General features: G+C 45.0%; 1 protein-coding gene across 1 annotated transcript in view; it reads right to left on the bottom strand.

Annotated features, from left to right (window-relative positions):
* Positions 1 to 18472, bottom strand: part of DYM (dymeclin) — a 201393-nt gene that overhangs the window by 169814 nt on the left and 13107 nt on the right. Inside the window, exons 3-5 of the mRNA XM_069963208.1 lie at positions 8938 to 8990; positions 8236 to 8329; positions 5693 to 5826 (exon numbers count right to left, since the gene is read on the bottom strand). Of these exons, the coding sequence (XP_069819309.1) occupies positions 5693 to 5826; positions 8236 to 8329; positions 8938 to 8990 (281 nt within the window). The remainder of the gene's footprint in view (positions 1 to 5692; positions 5827 to 8235; positions 8330 to 8937; positions 8991 to 18472) is intronic.

Below are 18472 nucleotides of genomic sequence, written 5' to 3'. Positions count from 1 at the left end.
GTCCATTTATACAGAAAGATTATCTGACAGATTATCTGCCAAAGATTTGAAGCCAAAGCCAGAAACAGACTATAAAAATGGAGATCAGACCATAAAGGAAAGACTGAGATGTCTCCTCTTTTCAAATCCATTGCTGGCTTTGGCTTCAAATGCTTGGCAGATAGTCTGTCAGATAATCTTTCTGTTTAAATGGACTTTTAGATTGTAAGCTCTTGGACATGGAGTTGATCTCCGCAGGAATGACCACAGACACGATGCGCAGACGGCACTATATGCCTATAGGAAAATCCCTGACTCCAATCTAGTCTTTTGTTTGTTTTCCCCATCAAGCTACTATTGAATGGCCCGGTTCCCTAATGATATCTTAAGTCAAAGGGTACCTGTCCCAAGCTCCTATTACGTAACATGAATGTTCCCTCTAGGCCACTGTAGGTAAAAAAAATAAAAATAAAATAATAATAAAATAATAATAATAATAATAATAATAATAATAATAATAACAACAACAATAACAATAATAATAAAGGGATGCTGAAGCAATGGCATTTAACATCCATGAGAGTTAGGGCCCTATTGCGATTAAGAGGAGGAAGAGAGTGCCGATCTGGCAGTTCCACGCTGCCCACGCTCGCTGCCCTGCCGGTGCTATTACACGCACAGACAGTGAGTAGGAGAAGCAGGGGAGGGGCTGCCTGGTCTTTAGATCGTTCCCACTGAAGAGAGTGTCGGTCTACTGCAGCTGACCCTGTTACGCAGGCGAGGACCCGCAGACCGTCACTGTCATGATAGTTGTGATTAAAGCCACTCTGTACCCAAAATCTGCCCTCCCCCTAAACCACTTGTACCGTCAGATAGCTGCTTTTGTGACGCAGTTGTCCTAAAAAACAACTTTTAAACTTGCAGCCCTGTGTCAAATTGGCGTTGCCTAGAATGTGTGCCCTAGGCTCGCATAGCCACTCTGTCCCTCCTCCGCACCCTCCTCACCATTAGGAATGCCCCAGGCACGATTTCTCCTATTTATCACCTGTCTGAACACTGCACATGAGCCTTAAAAGGGAACCTGTCCCTGTCCCCCCCCCCAGTGCCGGGGTGACAGGCTCCCGACCCCCCGCTACAGCGCCCTATAATCACCTGATCCCGCCGGAGCGCTGGACTCTCCTGTCATTCTCTCAGAGCGTTGGACTCATCTCTCAGCGCGCGCCGGGCTGCAGCGGCTGAGATCTCCGTGACCCGACCGGATCCAGAAGCGGGACCCGGCGGGATCAGGTAAGTATAAGAGGCTGTAGCGGGGGGTCGGGAGCCTGTCACCCCGGCACGGGGGGGTGAAAGGTTCCCTTTAAACTTCCAGCACATGTGCAGTGTTTAGACAAGTGGTGAATAGGAGAAATCCTGCCAGGGGCATCCCTAATGATGAGGAGGGCGAGGAGGGGGGATGGAGGGGCAGTGCAGTCCTTGGGCATGGGTTCTCTAGGCCATGTCAATTCGACACAGGGCTGCAAGTGTAAGGGTATAAACCCACACACCGTATATGCAGCGTATTTACTGCTGCAATACGCAGCAAACTCGCAGGAAACTCGCAGCAAAATCGCAGCAGATTAGATCTAAATAACTGAACACAGCATCAAATCTGTACCAACAAATCTGCTGCGTATTTGTTGCATATCTGCTGCATATACGGTGTGTGGGTTTATACCCTAAAGGGGTTTTTTAGCACAATAACTGCATCCCCTGCCAAACGGACCTCAGGACAGATCTTGGATTAAAAGCCGCTATCCGAAAGTACAAGTGGTTTGGGGGGGGGGGGCAGATTGTGGGTACAGAGTTGCTTTAAGCATGTTTAAAGACATAGAACAGCCAACGTTAAGCATGTTGTCCAATCGTTGCCTTTTAACCTGATGTACTCCACCGCACGATTATCGCTGCAACGGCCGGTAATCGGCCAAGGACAGACAATAATCGCTTGGTATAAAGGGCCCTTAGGCAACCTGTATATAAAATTTTTTTGGCTGAGTACCCCTTTAAGTAAATCCCCCTCCCTTACATGGAGTTTCCTACAGGAAGTTCCATTGCACATCAGGAGTTCAGAAGTCTGGAAAAGCTGGGTTGCCATCCCTAGGGATGATGGCAACGATGACCATCAGCCAAAAATAACCCATGCCCGCTCAGGATACTATTCCAGGTCCGATCTCTCCAGCGGGCCCCCAAGATGTCGCAGACAGGGCGTCTTTCCTTACAAATAACATTCTGAGAGTCTCTCTTTCTGGACGATATCATTACTGGGCGCCAAGTAGGAAAGCAACACTCTACAGAGATGTAGGAAAGCGAAAAAAAGCAAACAAAACAATCCAGTGGCGTACAGGAAAGCAAACAAGTCACGAATGGCAGAGATGAGATCACATGGCCGGCCAGTGAGGGTCGGATTCTTTATATAGTTAATATAGCCCGCTATGTATTGTGTTGCTCACAATAAGGGCGCCCCCAGCACTCCATGGATTTCCTCTACAACGTGATAGCACCGGGGAAAAGGTCGGCTGATTTCTAACACGATGCAATGTAAACAGGCCGGGCCGGTGGCTGGAGCCGGGACTGCTGCGTGGAGCCAGCGCTGCCTGACATTATCTCAGTCTCTGCAGCTCAGGAGAACGTGACCTGGGGAAAGGGCTCGCCCTCAGCTTCCTAGCTGGAAACTCATAAACCTGAATGGTGGAGACAGCGCTGCCAATTTACTGAATGCGCCTGACAATATAATCATCTTCAAAGGGTTTTCTAGGACTGGAATGTGTGTGCGGTTGTTTTACACAAACACTTTAAAGGGGTTATCCCAGAATTAAAGGGGTACTCTGAAGAACAACTTTTTCTTTCGAAAAAACTGATATCAGGAAGTTATATAGATTTGTAAATTACTTTTAGTTAAAAATCTCAAGACTTCGAGTACTTATCAGTTGCTGTATGTCCTGCAGGTATATTCTTTCTAGTCTGACACAGTGCTCTCTGCTGCCACCTCTGTCCATGTCAGGAACTGTCCATAACTGTAGCAAATCCTCATAGAAAACCTCTCCTGCTCTGGACAGTTCCTGACATGGACAGAGGTGGCAGCAGAGAGCACTGTATCAGACAGGAAGGAATACAACATTTATGCAGGGCATACAGCAGCTGATAAGCACTGGAACACTGGAGATTATTAAATAGAAGTAAATTACAAAGCTGTATAACTTTCTGCAACCAGATGATTTGAAAGGAAAAGATTTTTGCCGGAGTACCCCTTTAAAAGTTATTCCTAACCCACAGAATAGAGTATTACTAGCGGATGGTCGGGGTATTATCCCAAGGACAGTCTATTGGACTGCAAAACATAACCAAGTCAGTAATGTTCAGAAGTACACCTTCTGACTTTGCAAGCCCATAAGTGACATCACTCATGCGCTGCAGTGTTTGGGGGGGGGGGGGGGGCAGAGCGGCTTCTTGTTGCCAAAGGCATAATTCTATCTCCGGTCAGAAGAGTGATTGCCAGAGCCCAGAGCCAATGGCTCCCAGCCCTGTAAAACACGGCTCCGCATTGAACTATATGAACTTCAAATTAGAAACATGTACACTTAAAGGGCCAGCGTCAGCAGTTGCCCAGGGAAAGGTGCTGGCCTCGGCTGTCAAGCAATGCACCCGGAATTCTGGACAGTTTCCAGATGGCCCTATAGGGCCAATGACTCTTTTGGAAGGGAGATTCAGGCCTGGTTAATAGTCACCAGAAATGCTTCAAGGTTCTTTAAAAGGGACCGAATATTAAAGCGTAACTGTCATTTCAGGGTCATTTTTCTGAAAACATTAAATATCAACAGTACAAGCGATTTTAATAAACTCTGTAATAGGTTTTATGTACTAAAAGAGTTTCCTTCTGCACTGAAAAAGCAATCTCCCAGCCTCCCCCCTCACATCAAATGAAGCAGGATTTCTGTCTCCATTATGGGGCTATGGAGAGGGGAGGAGCTGTTAGGAGTGACTGAGCACGGAGCAGTCCTGCACAGCACAACACCCTGCAATCTTCTCTCAGTAAGTTCATAGATAAGCACTAACCTTTCTGACCCCAGAATCCTGCAGTTTAGGTGCCCAGAGAGTCTACAAACAGCTGACCTTCATGTCACCTCTTCCTGCTCCCTCATCTCCCTCAGCCCCTCCCCCCTTCATAGGCTTACAATGGAGAGAGCAGAACCCGTCTTCACTGGCTTCTCTGTAATGAAGACGTGTTTGCCTGATAATGCACAGATAAGAAGTCAGGGGGGGAGGCTGGGAGATTGCTTCTTGAGTACAGAAGGAGGCTTTTTTGGCTGATGAAACCTATTACAGAGTTTCTTAAAATCGCTTATACTACTGATTTCTGCAATAAATCAAAACATGATAGTTACTCTTTAAGTTGCTGGAAAGCTACCTTAACTAGGTGGCACCACAGAGCAAGCTCTCTTCCTTCTGGGAGAGGAAGCTATGCTGATACAAGAGAGCTAAAAAAAAAAAAAACAGCAGCACCCTGGCCCTCCCGTTCAGTATCTATTACCAGGAGGAACACCCCCCACCCCCAAACAGATAGCAAAACGCATACAATAGGGTGGGAAAAATAATAACTTAATAGAGACTCAAACTCAGTGATTACCTTGGGATAGAAAGTTGCACTAACAAAGGTAAAATATATATTCATGTCAAAAGGTGTCCAAGGCAACTCCTTTACTGCCACCTAGAGGTCATATAGGGAATAACACGGCTTCCCTTCCTAAAATCCTCTACTGCAGACTGACCAATGAGCTCTGGGCTTGTAGATTATTGGTGAGAGAAATCCACACGGGCAAGTGTGTCAGTAACTGGTGAGCTATGGAGGGTGGCGTCTACTCAGTGCCGCCACCTATTTTATGTGGCAACTCTTGTTTTGATCCCTCACGCTGGGAAGAATCTGCCATTATGGGGAAGGAACATCCTTCAGGGATCTCCCCAGGGAGCAGCAAGTAAGGGTCCTATTACACAGAGCGATTATTAACGATGAACGATAGACGATCGCAAACGAGATTGTTTATCGTTAACCTGAAATCATTGTCCATATTACACAGAACGATGGTGGTTAGATACGATCGTTACTATGATCGTTATTGGGATCGCTACTATGATTGTTTATTCCTTCTGATCCCAGCAAAACAATGAACAATGTGCAATTATGGTGCGTTTACACAGGCAGATTTATCTGACAGATTTTTGAAGCCAAAGCCAGGAACAGACCATAAACAGGGATTGGGTCATAAAGGAAAGACTGAGATTTCTCCTCTTTTCAAATGCATTCCTGGTTTTGGCTTCCAAAATCTGTCAGATAAATCTGTCTGTGTAAACGCACCATTACACTGAACGATTAGTGAACAAATAGGGAACCTGAGCGAACGAATGTGAAATTACAGCGAACGATTAACCATAATTTTAGGTTCAGGTCGAAATCAATGATCAACGACATACGAAAGATTTTCTGATCATTGCCTGCAATTACACAGAGCGATTATCGGTTAAATTTGAAAGATATAGCGATTTTTTGCACGATAATCGTTGTGTGTAATACAGCCCTTACACATTGGGGACGGTGTGATTCAGTCTGCAGTGTCACTTGCTGAACCTCTATGATGGTGATAAGAACCATCCGCAATGTCTCCCCCTGGGGCTTCTCACTTACCGTATGATCCGGGCTCTTTCTTCTGATATGAGAAGTGGAGTAGCAGCTCCTCCTCAGACACCTGGGAGATGAACACTTTCAGGAGACAGCAGATTATGAAGAGGGCGTTGTGGGCTTGCCAGATGAAGAGTTGACTGCAAGAAAGAAAAGTCTTTTAGATATAACAAATCCTCCTGCCAGGATCTTAAAGGGGTATTCCCCTCCCAATATTGACGGTTCATTTTCTAGGTCACTGACCACCACTCTGCTCTAGAAGAAAGAGTTACTATCATATGTAGCAGATGGATTCTATAGAACTAGTCTTTTGCAGCGAGGAGAGACTCGCTTGGCTGAAAGAATCACCCTGCTTGCTCCAAAAATTAGGTCTCATCACCCAATCCACGGACGGAAAAAAAACCTCCAGGTGTTTTTATGAGTCAAAAGTTTTCTTAAAATGATGCTAAATGCTGTTAAACTATGGTGGGCTCATTCATTTTAAAGGGGTATTATGGTGAAAAATATTTTTTTTTCCCAAATCCATTGGTGTCAGAAAGTTAGATAGATTTGTAATTTACTTCTATTTAAAAAAAAAAAAATCCAGTCTTCCCATACTCATCAGCTGTTGTATGTCCTGCAGGAAGTGATGTATTCTTTCCTGTCTGACAGTGCTCTCTGCTGCCACCTCTGTCCATGTCAGGAACCGTCCAGAGCAGGAGCAAATCCCCATAGAAAACCTCTCCTGCTCTGGACAGTTCCTGACATGGACAGAGGTGGCAGCAGAGAGCACTGTGTCAGACTGGAAAGAATACACCACTTCCTGCAGGACATACAGCAGCTGATAAGTACTGGAAGACTTGAGCTTTTTAAATAAAAGGCTGGGTTCACACTACATTGTGATCCGTGGGGACCTCTGTGCCGGAACATAACAAGGAGGTTAGCATTCATCCCACCCTTAGAGGCCATTCATAGACAGTATATTGTCCACATTCGAGGAGGGGGCATTGTGGAGGGAGACTATGGCTGATGTAAAGCAGGGATGTGGAGTCGGTAACTCGCAGCTCCGACTCCAACTCAGACTCCTGAATTTTATCAGGACCGACTCCGACTCCTGCTCCTTCATAAATGGCCGGTCATATACCAGGGGAGTTATTTATCACACTGGCTCAGCAGCTTCTCCCTAATGTCCTACATGATCCTGGGGCGACTTCTGAGGGAATAAGGAAAGACATAAAGCAGCTTCTCCTGTGTGTGCAGTGGATGCAGCCAGTCTCCAGCCTCCATGTCCTGAACAACTCACAACTAGACTAGATGGAGCAGGTGGTCTTTTCCTGCTGACAGTTTCTAACTAAATATTCACCATACAAGAAACACTGCTAACAATGCCAGATCCCTGTAATATAGAGGTCAGCCATAGTGATATACAGGGGGTCACACATAGTGATATAGAGGGGGGTCACACATAGTGATATAGAAGGTCACTGTGGGGGCACGCAATAGCATGCACACACACACCCACACAGCCTGCTGCAGCCATAGCATACACACACACCCACACAGCCTGCTGCAGCTATAGCACACCCACACAGCCTGCTGCAGCTATAGCACACATACACACAGCCTGCTGCAGCCATAACACACACACACAGAATGCTGTAGTCATAGCACACATACACAGCCTGCTGCAGCCATAGAACATGGAAGAAAAACACACAATCTTCTCCCAGAGAGAAAACACCCCACTGAGGACAGAGGTTACAGCTACACTACTTATGTCTTCTCCTCCTCTATATTACACAGGATATCTTCATATTACACTGCTGCTCATATACAGTCACCCAGCATCCAGGAAGAGACCATCACAGATCTCCCCCTACACAATGGACTCTTCCAGCTCAGAAACAAACTGCCAAAAAGTGACTTTTCCATGACCCCCCCCCCCCTTATGTAATAGGGCCAGTGTCCTATTAGAATGTTGCTCATAATACACATTTATGAGCAAAACTTGTAAAGTTCATATTAAAATTCAATTCTACATTTTTTAAAGATTTTTTTAAAGCTGGAGTCGGAACATTTTTTTTTCCGACTCCAGCCAAAGCTAGCTCCAACTCCACAGCCCTGAAAAGGCGCTATTCCAGGGGCCGACAGTGAGAAGCAAATGAGCGCTGTCAGCGCTCACTTGCTCCTTGTTCCCCGCTCGCTGCCACCGATATTCCACGTGCCGGCAGTGAGTGGGTTAGTGCGGGAGGGGCCGCGGGGAGCTGCCCGAGTGATCGCTAGATTGTCCGGGCAGCCCATAGAGGATAGTGGCGGTCTGCTGCCCCCGCTCCTATTCCACTGAGCGATGGCAGCAAATCGCTGCTATCTCAGTCATTTGTTTGTTTTTCAAACTGGTTGAAAGACAAGACACAACGATCAGCTGACATGAGTGATGTCGGCTGATAGTTGCCTTCTATTCCACAGGACGATTATCGGCTGTAATAGCCGATATCGGCTGAATACGGCCGATAAACGTTCTGTGGAATAGGGCCTTAACATACGCAGGAGGCCTGGTCTCACTCACTTACTTCTGACATTCTGCCGATATCTTCAGCTCTTTTGTCCTCGATAAGAATACTCTGATGAGAGCGCCAAGATTTCCTGTTCTTGGGTTGTTCTCAACTGAAAAGGAAATGTAAAGATTAGACCATAGAGCACAATGATAGAGCGGCTATTTTATATTAGGAAAAACGTTGGGACATGTCATTGAGATGTGTCAAAAGTTTCTACTGACTGTGACCCTACTGATCAGGAGAAGGAACGCAGAGCCGACATTTGCAGTGATTCCACTTTGACCAACAGGGTTCAGAATGACCTCCCCACTATTGCCGCCTCTATGGGCCCAGATGTGTAGTAAAGTAGTGCGTCCTGTGGACATGCCATAGAAGTTTCATGCAGTATGAGCTATGCCCTGAAAATGACAAGGGTTTGTAGGTGAAATACAAAGGGATTTTGGTGCAAAACTGGCACAGAAAATCTGCATGTAAATCTGTCCAGAGCACTAGCAAATCCCCATAGAAATCCCCTCCTGCTCTGGACAGTACCTGACATGGCCAGAGGTGGCAGCAGAGAGCACTGTGTCAGACTGGAAAGAATACACAGCTTCATGCAGGACATACAGCAGCTGATAAATACAGGAAGACTTTAGATTTTTAAATAGAAGTAATTTACTAATCTATATAGCTTTGACCCTCTTCCTCTCAGGTCCTTCATGCACATCTGTTACTTACTTAATGCCTTGCAAATTGAAATGGTGGCTTCTTCCAACAATTTGGAGTCAGTGCTGAAATAAAGAAGATGAAAAGCATTAATGCCTTCAAAAGATAGAGATAACACTATATACAGGTAAAATGGTATTAAAGCTTAGCGCCGCTCTACTGGCGGTGGCCGCTATTGCAGCCTAGCTCCATCCATCACATCCTTATTTCCATTTTCCACCCTTGTGTTTGCAGTCACTGATCACACTGAGCTTTTCTTCATCCCTTAAAGAGGACCTATGGCCCCAGACCTGCCCAATTTAATACAAATTTTCTGTCCCCTGTGAAATAACCAGTCACAGCACATCTTATAGCTCTGTGTGCGGAGATTCTTTTGTTATTTCTAGAAATGTATAACTTAAAGGGGCACTCCAATTGAAACAAATTACAAAGTTATATAACGTTGTAATATCCATCAATCACCTATCTACTCCCCTTCCCTATCTTTTCCCCCCTCCACCCCCCCCCCCCCAGGAAGTGAGGTAAACTCCTTCTTACCTGATGACTGTTGACCCCAGGATGCTCTGTCGCAGCCATTTTGTGAAAATGACATCATCAAGAGGGAGGCGGGTCTAAGCCCTGTTAGGCCAGCCTCCCTTTGTCAGATGACACAGGTTGCTCAGCTCTGATTGGCTGAACAAGATGTAAGCCATCTATCAGTTTTACAGAGTCAGTTAGACATCACAGGAGACAAAGTGCATCATGGGAAAGCCCAAACCAGGAAGTGAAGAAAAATGAAGACACCAACTGGAGCTTCAGGGACCTGCAAACAGCGGGAAATCCAAACTGAGACAGAATCAGGAGGGATGGTAAGTGGGAAAACTGTTTATGATTGATTGATTTGTTTTTTTTATCAGCGTCAGAGTTGTCCTTTGAGTCAACTGGGTGTTACCAGTTGGGGGCGTGTCCCTACACAGTGTGACACCAAAGCCAGACAATACAGGAACCCCACCCCCAAAGTAGTAACACCCAATTGACTCTTTAATTATCCATTTCTAGGAAGAGCAGAGGAACAGCACATCTGCTACTATCAACTGATGTCAGTTATATAGATTTGTAATTAACTTCTATCTAAATATCTAAAATATCTAAAGTCTTCCAGTACTTATCAGCTGCTGTATGTCCTGCAGAAAGTGGTGTATTTTTTCCAGTCGGACACAGTGCTCTCTGCTGCCACCTCTGTCCATGTCAGGAGAAAATCCCCATAGAAAACCTCTCCTGCTCTGGACAGTTCCTGACATGGACAGAGGTGGCAGCAGAGAGCACTGTGTCAGACTGGAAAGAATACACTACTTTCTGCAGGACATACAGCAGCTGATAAGTACTGGAAGCCTTGAGATTTTAAAATAAAAGTAAAATTAAAAATCTTTATAATTTTCTGACACCAGAGGTTTTCAAAGAAAAACTATTTCACCGGAGTACCCCTTTAAAGGCCCTATACTTTATACTTAGGTAGACCGAAGTGTCAATATAAAGTGTATGAGGGTGAAATAAGGGGAAATAGGGGTGAGGGGTTATGGAATTTTACTGCCTGACCTCTTAGTTCTGGGAGACATAAGCCACCCCCAGAGCTTTTTGAGTGGCCACTTTCTTTCAGAGACAACACGACTCTTGTCTTCAGTTCAGGTGCAGTTTGCAATTAACCTCCATTCACTTCAATGGAACAGAGCAGCAAAACCCCGCCCAAGCTGGAGACAAGAAAGGGGCTGTCTCTGGAAGAAAGTGGCCGTGTTTTTGTAGTGCTGGATAACCCCTTTAAAAGGGACACACAACTCTGCAATGTGGCAGCAGAATACCATAACCTGGAATAATAATAAAAAAAAAAAAAAAATATCCGTGAGGAAGGACAAAACAAAAAGTCATTTTCTGACCACACATACTGGCTGCGGTGAAGCCCAATGGCTGTCATGTCATGTAGCGGACCATGAGAGCTGTAGAATAAGTGGCGCTTATTAAAACTAAGCAGAGTCTATGACCCGAGGCCGAGTCAACATGGTCCTGCCTGCCGAGGCCGAGCAGCTGAGGAACATCGCTGTCCGTAAGGGACGTGGGAAGGAAAATAAACACCGTGTGAGGAGGTTAACCACTCTCTACAGAAACAAAGGGCCGTCTTCATCACAGATAGTCTGAGCCACCTCGAAGGCAGGGTGGGAAAAGGAGTGTCCGGGAGCGGAGGGAGCCAGGGACTCTATCACGTATGGTGTGCGGTAGACAGCGGGTCTGGGCAGCCACATGGTGACTTATCATGGTGCAATCTGAGCCCTGGCTGATCATAATCCCCCGGTCTTGGAGCGGCCTTCTCAGTCTCTTCATTTCCGATGGTCTGAAATCCGCTCTCTGGTATGTTTCTTGGAAATCTCAAATTTTTATCTCTAAGGTGGTCTCTTCGCTCCTGGCGGAAGGTTCACTCTCTTAATTGAAACCAAATGTCTCAGCAGCGGTAACAAAGAGCGCAGCTACGAGTTGTCACACTTTTGGAACTGGGAAAGTCTTCTGTGAATTATCATCGGAAACGCGGCATAAATCACAGCGCAGGATGCACGGAGACGCGGCCATGTTTTAACTAGAGTGGACGTCAGTGGTGGACGGTGCCGGGGGAGCCATCGCTGGCAGAGGAACAACGCTGGACTGTGGCTGCACCTATTTCCAGGGCTGAGGCAGGTTTTGGGGGGGGTGAAAATATAAAATGTGAGAAGGGACTCAGAAATAAAACGTGAAAACGTGTGTCAGTGTCCTCAGTGGTCATTTAGCTTAGGGTCCTATCAGACAAAGCGACTTTTAACTATTAAAGTGATACTGTCCCTCCCTTTCCATATCAGGAGTTCTCAGCACCGTTCTTAAGCTTGTATTCTGGACATTTCATATCTAACTGTATAAAGAATTTCTTTGTGGTCTCTCCCTTCAAAAATGCATGTTATTGTTGGTGGAAAGTGTCATAGGGGCGGGGCTTAAAGGCTGTGGATCCTCATATCTCCGTCCACATTGGCACCGTAGGCCCCCCTCTGCAGTGAGTGGAATAGGCTGACCTAGAGGGGGTGGGACCTAGGCCTCTAGGTCAGCCTATTCCAATGGCTGCGGAGGGGCCTATATAACAATGTCGTCACAGAGGGGGCGGGTATACTGCGCCAATGTGGTCAAATATAGGCCACCACGGCTGTTAAGCCCAGCCTCTACCACACTGTCTACAAACATGCATTTTTGAGGGGAAAGGCCACAAAGAAATCCTTTATACGGTAAGATATGGAAAGTCCAGAATATAACGGTGCTGAGAACTCCTGACATGGAAAGGGGGAGAGACAATATCACTTTACCAATAAACAACGCAAATGAGATTGTTTATCATTAACCTGAAATGGTTCCCCATATTACACAGGATAGTGGTTTGTTACCATTGTTACTACCATCGTTTACTCCACCTGATCCCAACAAAAGGAGGAACGAATTTGGAATAACACTGAACAATTAGTGAACGAATGTGGAATTACAGTGAACGATTAACAATGGTTTTGGTGTCAGCACCAAACGAACGATGAACGATTTCTCACTGGTCATATGAGCGTAGCCTGCTTACACAAAACGGTTAGCGGTATAACAACGAACGGCATAATAATTTGCACAATAATCGTCCTGTGTAACTCATGTAATTTGTGTTGAGGGTCTAAAACATTGGTGCTAAACTTTTGGCCCTCTACTATTCCCATCACGCCTGGACAGACTTTGGCTGTCCAGGCATGATGGGTATTGTAGTTCTGCAACAGCTGGAGGGTGGCAGGTTTGGCACCTGTGGGCTTGATGATCCTTTAGAAAGGGAGATATATATATCGATGTCCGTGCAGCCCTTGGTCTAAACTGTTATACATTACCTCTCCCAGTCTTCTCCTGCCCTCTGCTTTCTTCCCAGCGCTCTCTCTATTGGCTATCGTCTCTGCTTTTGCAGCCAAGGGAACACCTCATTGCCCCTATTTCCTAATCTGCCTTAACATCTAAATCGTGCGTGCTGGAATTAAAGGGATTCTCCGGCAATTTTTTTTTTCTTTCAAATCAACTGGTGTCAGAAAGTGCCACAGATTTTTTTTATTTACTTCTGTTAAGTCTGGAAAGAATACACAGCTTCCGGCAAGACATACAGCAGCTGATAAGTACTGGAAGACTGGAGACTTTTTAATAGAAGTTAACTACAAATCTCTGGCACTTTGTGGCACCAGTTGATTTTTTTTTTTGCTGGAGTACATGTTGCACCGCTTTGGTGCTGATCAGATGCCCATCTCCGACCAGTCACAGACCCTCTATCGACCATGTGACCGCCTCTGGACTATTGGGTATGGTGACTGCCCCCCGCCATATCAGCAGGAATCCCAGACTGATGTCTCCCTCTCTTTCTGCAGAAGTGCCAGGTCCCACAACCTGTTTGTAGAGAAAACATACACAGCTCAGGCCCAAGTGTTTCTGGAGATTTCCCAGATTAGGACGTCCATCTTGTTTAGAAATCGTAAAATAAAAAAAAATAAAAAAAATCAATCAATAAAAAGAACAAGCTCTTCTTGTATGCAGGAAGCTCGGACGTTTCCGGAGGTCTTCCCAGGCCTGGGGGGGTCAACCCCCTCCAGGACTGCTACAGATGACCGCTCCGGTTCAGCCAGGAGATGGTACATATATGGTCCTACTATCACGGCCCGCGCCCAGAGGCTGGCGCCCAGCCCACCCCAACAATCTGTCCGTTATGAAGACGCTGTTAAGCGCTCTCTCGCGCGGTGAGCGGCGTCCCCCGGCGTCATCAGTCAGAATTCATGAGGTGGCACCTGACCAACTCTACCGGCTCCACATATTGGTTTAGCCCTGACCACAAAGCCGGCAGGAAGAGCCGCTTCATTAATGAAGGAAGGAAGGAGCGAGTGAATGGATGTAAAGATGGGAAGCGAATATTAAATGTGATTATGTGAATCCCTGCATTTAACCACAGAGCGGCTCCAGAGAAGGCTCCTCACACCGAGCCCGGCACATGGCGAGAAAGCAAACACTGCAGGGCTTCAGCTGATCAATTGTCGGCCCCGCTCCAAGAATGTGCTGGTCTATCCCCCCCCCGACACCCCGCACACCCATCACTGCGCTCACGTTACAGCCCCGCTGCTCAACCCTTGTGTCGTTTCAGGACAATAACCCCCAGCAGCACAGCGACTCACATACTCACTCCATATATACCAAGACTATTAAAGGGGTATTCCATTCAAACATAACTTTTAATATGTTGTTGCCCACAGAGGGACTAACAATTTCTTCCATGCTTGTTATTATCTATTCAGTCTCCTTCCCCCAGTTCTCAGCTGCTGCTTTCTCCTGAAGACACAAAATACTGTGTGTGAGCTTTTCTCTCTGTTTCCCCCTCCAGCCCCGCCCCCCCTTTCTGAGAGGGCTGATGTAAACAAGTCCCTGACCGGCTTTATCTGCAACTCTGTGGCTTCTTTGTAATGCCAGGACCTATCCCATTCCGATGAATGAGGTAGGCTTCTGGGCATGCTCAGTAACCTTTATAGAGGTCATTCAAAAGGGGGAAGATATAATAAAATAAATTTAACAAAAAAAAAAAAAAAATTGATTTAAAGGGGTATTCCCACCTCAGTTGATATAGTTACACTTGACAAACACATTTATTTATGAAACTCGTTTCCTTTTCCGGATATGCCACTCTTTCCCTCCCATTGATGACAGCTCGTAGTCTAGGTTACAGACCACTACTCTGCTCTAAAAGCAGTGGTCTGGCAGGTATATATAATTAGTCAGACCGTTCAGCAGAGTAAGCTGTGTATCTCCCCCTCTTTCCACTGATTTCTATGGACAGCAGCTGTAACCTGATCCCTCAGTAAGCTGATAAAGCATCCCCATCTCTGATTTTACCAGTGCTATAAGAGCAGAGGGGTCTGGTATGTGACGGCATTATTCTGTAGGAAGATACTATGCATATTATTATTACTAATTTATGTGAAACACTTCTAGGTTGAATGGGTTATCCGCCATTATAAAACTAACGCTGTCAAGACTCATGGTCCTTTTACACTGAGGGATAACTCAAACAATCGATCGTTTAACGAATTTGAGGCAATGATTTTATTTTTATAACGATCAGCATTTAGACGAAAAGATAAATCGTTTGAAAAAATCGTTATTGCGATCGTTTTAAGATCGCTTAAGCCCATCTCACGCATAGGAAGAATCGGTGAAAGACTGTTTACACGAAACGATCGGAGAATTTTCAGCGAACGACCAACGACGATTTGAGAACACGTTGAAAGATCAAAATGAACGATTTCTTGCTCGTCGCTTGATCGTTCACTGTGTTTACATGAGCCGATTATTGTTCAAATGGGATAGTTGTCGCAAAAGTTCGAATGATAATCGCTCTGTGTAAAAGGACCATCAGGGTCCTATTACACAAATCGATTTTTAACGATAAACAACTAACGATAAACGATTACAAACGAGATAGTTTATCGTTAACCTGAAATCGTTTACCATATTACACAGAATGATGGTCGTTATTGCGATCGTTACTATGATCGTTTATTCCTTCTGATCCCAGCAAAACAATGAACAATGTGCAATTACACTGAACGATTAGTGACAAATGCGGAACCTGAGCGAACGAATGTGGAATTACAGCGAACGATTAACGATAATTTTAGGTTCAGATCTAAATAAACGATCAACGACACATGAGCGATTTTTCAATCGTTGCCTGCATTTACACAGAACTATTATTGTTTAAAATTCGAACGATATAACGATTTTTTGCACAATAATCGTCCTGTGTAATACGGTCCTAAGGGCCTTATTACACGGAACGAATATAGTTGGAAAAATCGTTAGATTGTTCAGATTTGAACGATAATAGTTTAGTGTAATAGCAGACAGCGATAAAACGTCCAAAGAGAAATCGTTAGTCGCTTGATAGAGTTTGGACCTATTTTTACCGTTGCTCGTTCGTAAATCGTTTGCATGGAATAAGAGGTCGTTCGGACGTTTGCAGCCGCGGCGAACGCAATAGGGACGACAAGATGACCGTAAGAACGATCAAAGGAATTATCATTGTTCCGTGTAATTGAGCGAATGATTTCAGGCCGTTCGCAATAACGGTCATTTGAGATCGTTTATCGTTGTTCGTTGACCATTGTAAAATCGCTTCCCGTAATGGTACCCTAAAGAGCCTGCAGCCCCTCTAAACAGCCGATCAGTGGGGGTGATGGGAGTCAGACCCCAATGGATCCAACATAGATGGCCTTTTTTCTGCTCTCTGTGAAAAAGCGGACTTCACCCTTTGGCACCACTGGTAGCTGTCGGCTTTTGGGACCTGGAAGTGATGTATAACCTGCTGCTGCTCTCTCATGTTAGTGTCAATTTAAAAAAAAAAATTTTTGAAAAAAAGTTTTGATCTGTCTGGGTGTTCACACCCCCCATCAACTATAAGACAAAGCTAGAAGAAGTACACAGCTTTGTCTCGTCGCAGGATAGGAGTGAGGCACCATCATGCCTGGACCGCCAACAGGGTCTAAACACCATTCATTGTATTGTATTTTATTTTTTTGAAAGGCAAACACTTTAAGGCTTTGTTCAAACATAGTAATGATGGCCATTCTTTAGTGGGCAGCCGTCATTTAACTAAACCACGGCAGTTGTTGTAAAACAATGCTCGTTATTAAAAGGAATCCGTCACTAGGTTTATGTGGTCTGAAATTAAATTAAAGCAGCATAAACTAGTGCTGAAATGCTGAGCAGATCGGTGTATTACTTGCATCATTCTGTTTAGCCGTTCTCCTAATATGCAGGAGAATAGGATTCTTGCCACACCCCTTCCCCCACTCTCCAGCTGCTGAATGACAGTTGACTGCCTATAAGCTGCATGGACAGATAACTGCCAATCAGCAGCTGGTGGGCGGCGTTTACCAGTGCTCATGAATATCAAGGACTACTGGGGTCATGCACATAATAGAGAGGACTACTTATTGTCCATGTTATTCAGGAGGAGATCTCTGAATCAGCTTCACAGAACAATGTAAGTGATCCATCATTATGTTCAGCTTCTCTGTCACTAGTTGATGCTACTCTTAGATAAGACACAATAAACCAACTTACAGAGTCTCTCTAATGATCACGAACATTAATAACGACCGTTGTTTGTTCGTTGTGTGAATAAAGCCTAAGAGGCAATTCCAGTAATCTGCTTTACATAAGGATTATAGAGAAAACACTAGTAGATGAAAAAGGTAACCACTTCTGTTTGCCAAGGAATTAGAAAGTTGCCAAATTCTATCTGCCAGTCTCTAAGCAAATAATTCTCCTGAGCCAATATCTGTAAACAAGGACAACTTAGAACACATAATGGTATACATATAATGATAACTGTATACTCAGATACATATACAGGTATTCAGCTGTCAGGGCATGAAAGGAGTTTTAGTTCTACAACAGCTGAAACCTCTAGATTAATGGATACAGCTCTTTAGGAAAGTGATCAGTGCTGTACCAGCGCCATCTAGTGTAGCCAATGCCTTACTGCAGGCAATGCACCTATAATAATACTAATAAAGATAAGTGCTGAATATTGGAGAAAAACTGAACTATTCAGGCAGTTGTCACATGGTCGTATTGAAGCTTGAAAGATTTTATAGTATATTCCTTTTCTTTTACTGCCAAGCTAGATTATGGTGCCGGAGCCAAGACTTTATAGATACAAGCCATAAAATGATAAGTGTATTCCCTGTATTGGGTAGATAAGTGCTGCACCTTGGATACAGCGCACAGACATGAACGCGGCTATGCTTTCATTGTGGGCAGAATAAATGGCTCTATATGATAGGACAATCCTTATTCAAAGGCCAGGATCTCCATTTGGAAATGTCCCTGTGCATTGGCTGTTTAGGAAGATATACAGTGGTGCCTTGGATTACGAGCATAATTCGTCCGGGACTGTGCTTGTAATCCAAATCCACTCTTAATCCAAAGCAAATTTTCCCATAAGAAATCACTGATATGCAGACAATTGGTTCTACACCCCAAAAATAATGATTTATTATTATGAATAACGTGTAAAACAGATGAAACAAACATTCAGAAACAGCAGAATCTGTGATATTATAAGTTACTGTACAGTAATGGAGAGGATGGGAAACACAAGGGCGGACAGAGACTGCAGGGAGCATGAAGGAATGAGCAGGGCATATGTGGGCACATACATGCAGCACTCTCTGTCCGGGGAGAGAGGGGTTACAGCTATGGAGAGATTACCTCCACAGTCCTGTCCTCTGATGTAAGCCCCAGCCTGAAGTGGATCTGCTATGATTTGGAAGGTGAAGGAGACTTCCTGGGTCAGAGTACAGGGCTGTAGACCCCGCTATGCAGATCATGCCCCTCCTCCACTCGCCCTTTCACCCAGTACAGGGGGCTCTTAAACCAAAGCAATGCTCTTACACCAAGTCACAATTTTGAAAAACTGGGAGCTCTTAAACCAAAAAGGTCT

This window comes from Dendropsophus ebraccatus, chromosome 3 (genome assembly GCF_027789765.1).
Source record: "Dendropsophus ebraccatus isolate aDenEbr1 chromosome 3, aDenEbr1.pat, whole genome shotgun sequence".
NCBI lineage: Eukaryota > Metazoa > Chordata > Amphibia > Anura > Hylidae > Dendropsophus > Dendropsophus ebraccatus.
The sequence above is the reverse complement of the archived record's forward strand: the minus strand, read 5'-3'. Positions and strand labels throughout refer to the sequence as shown.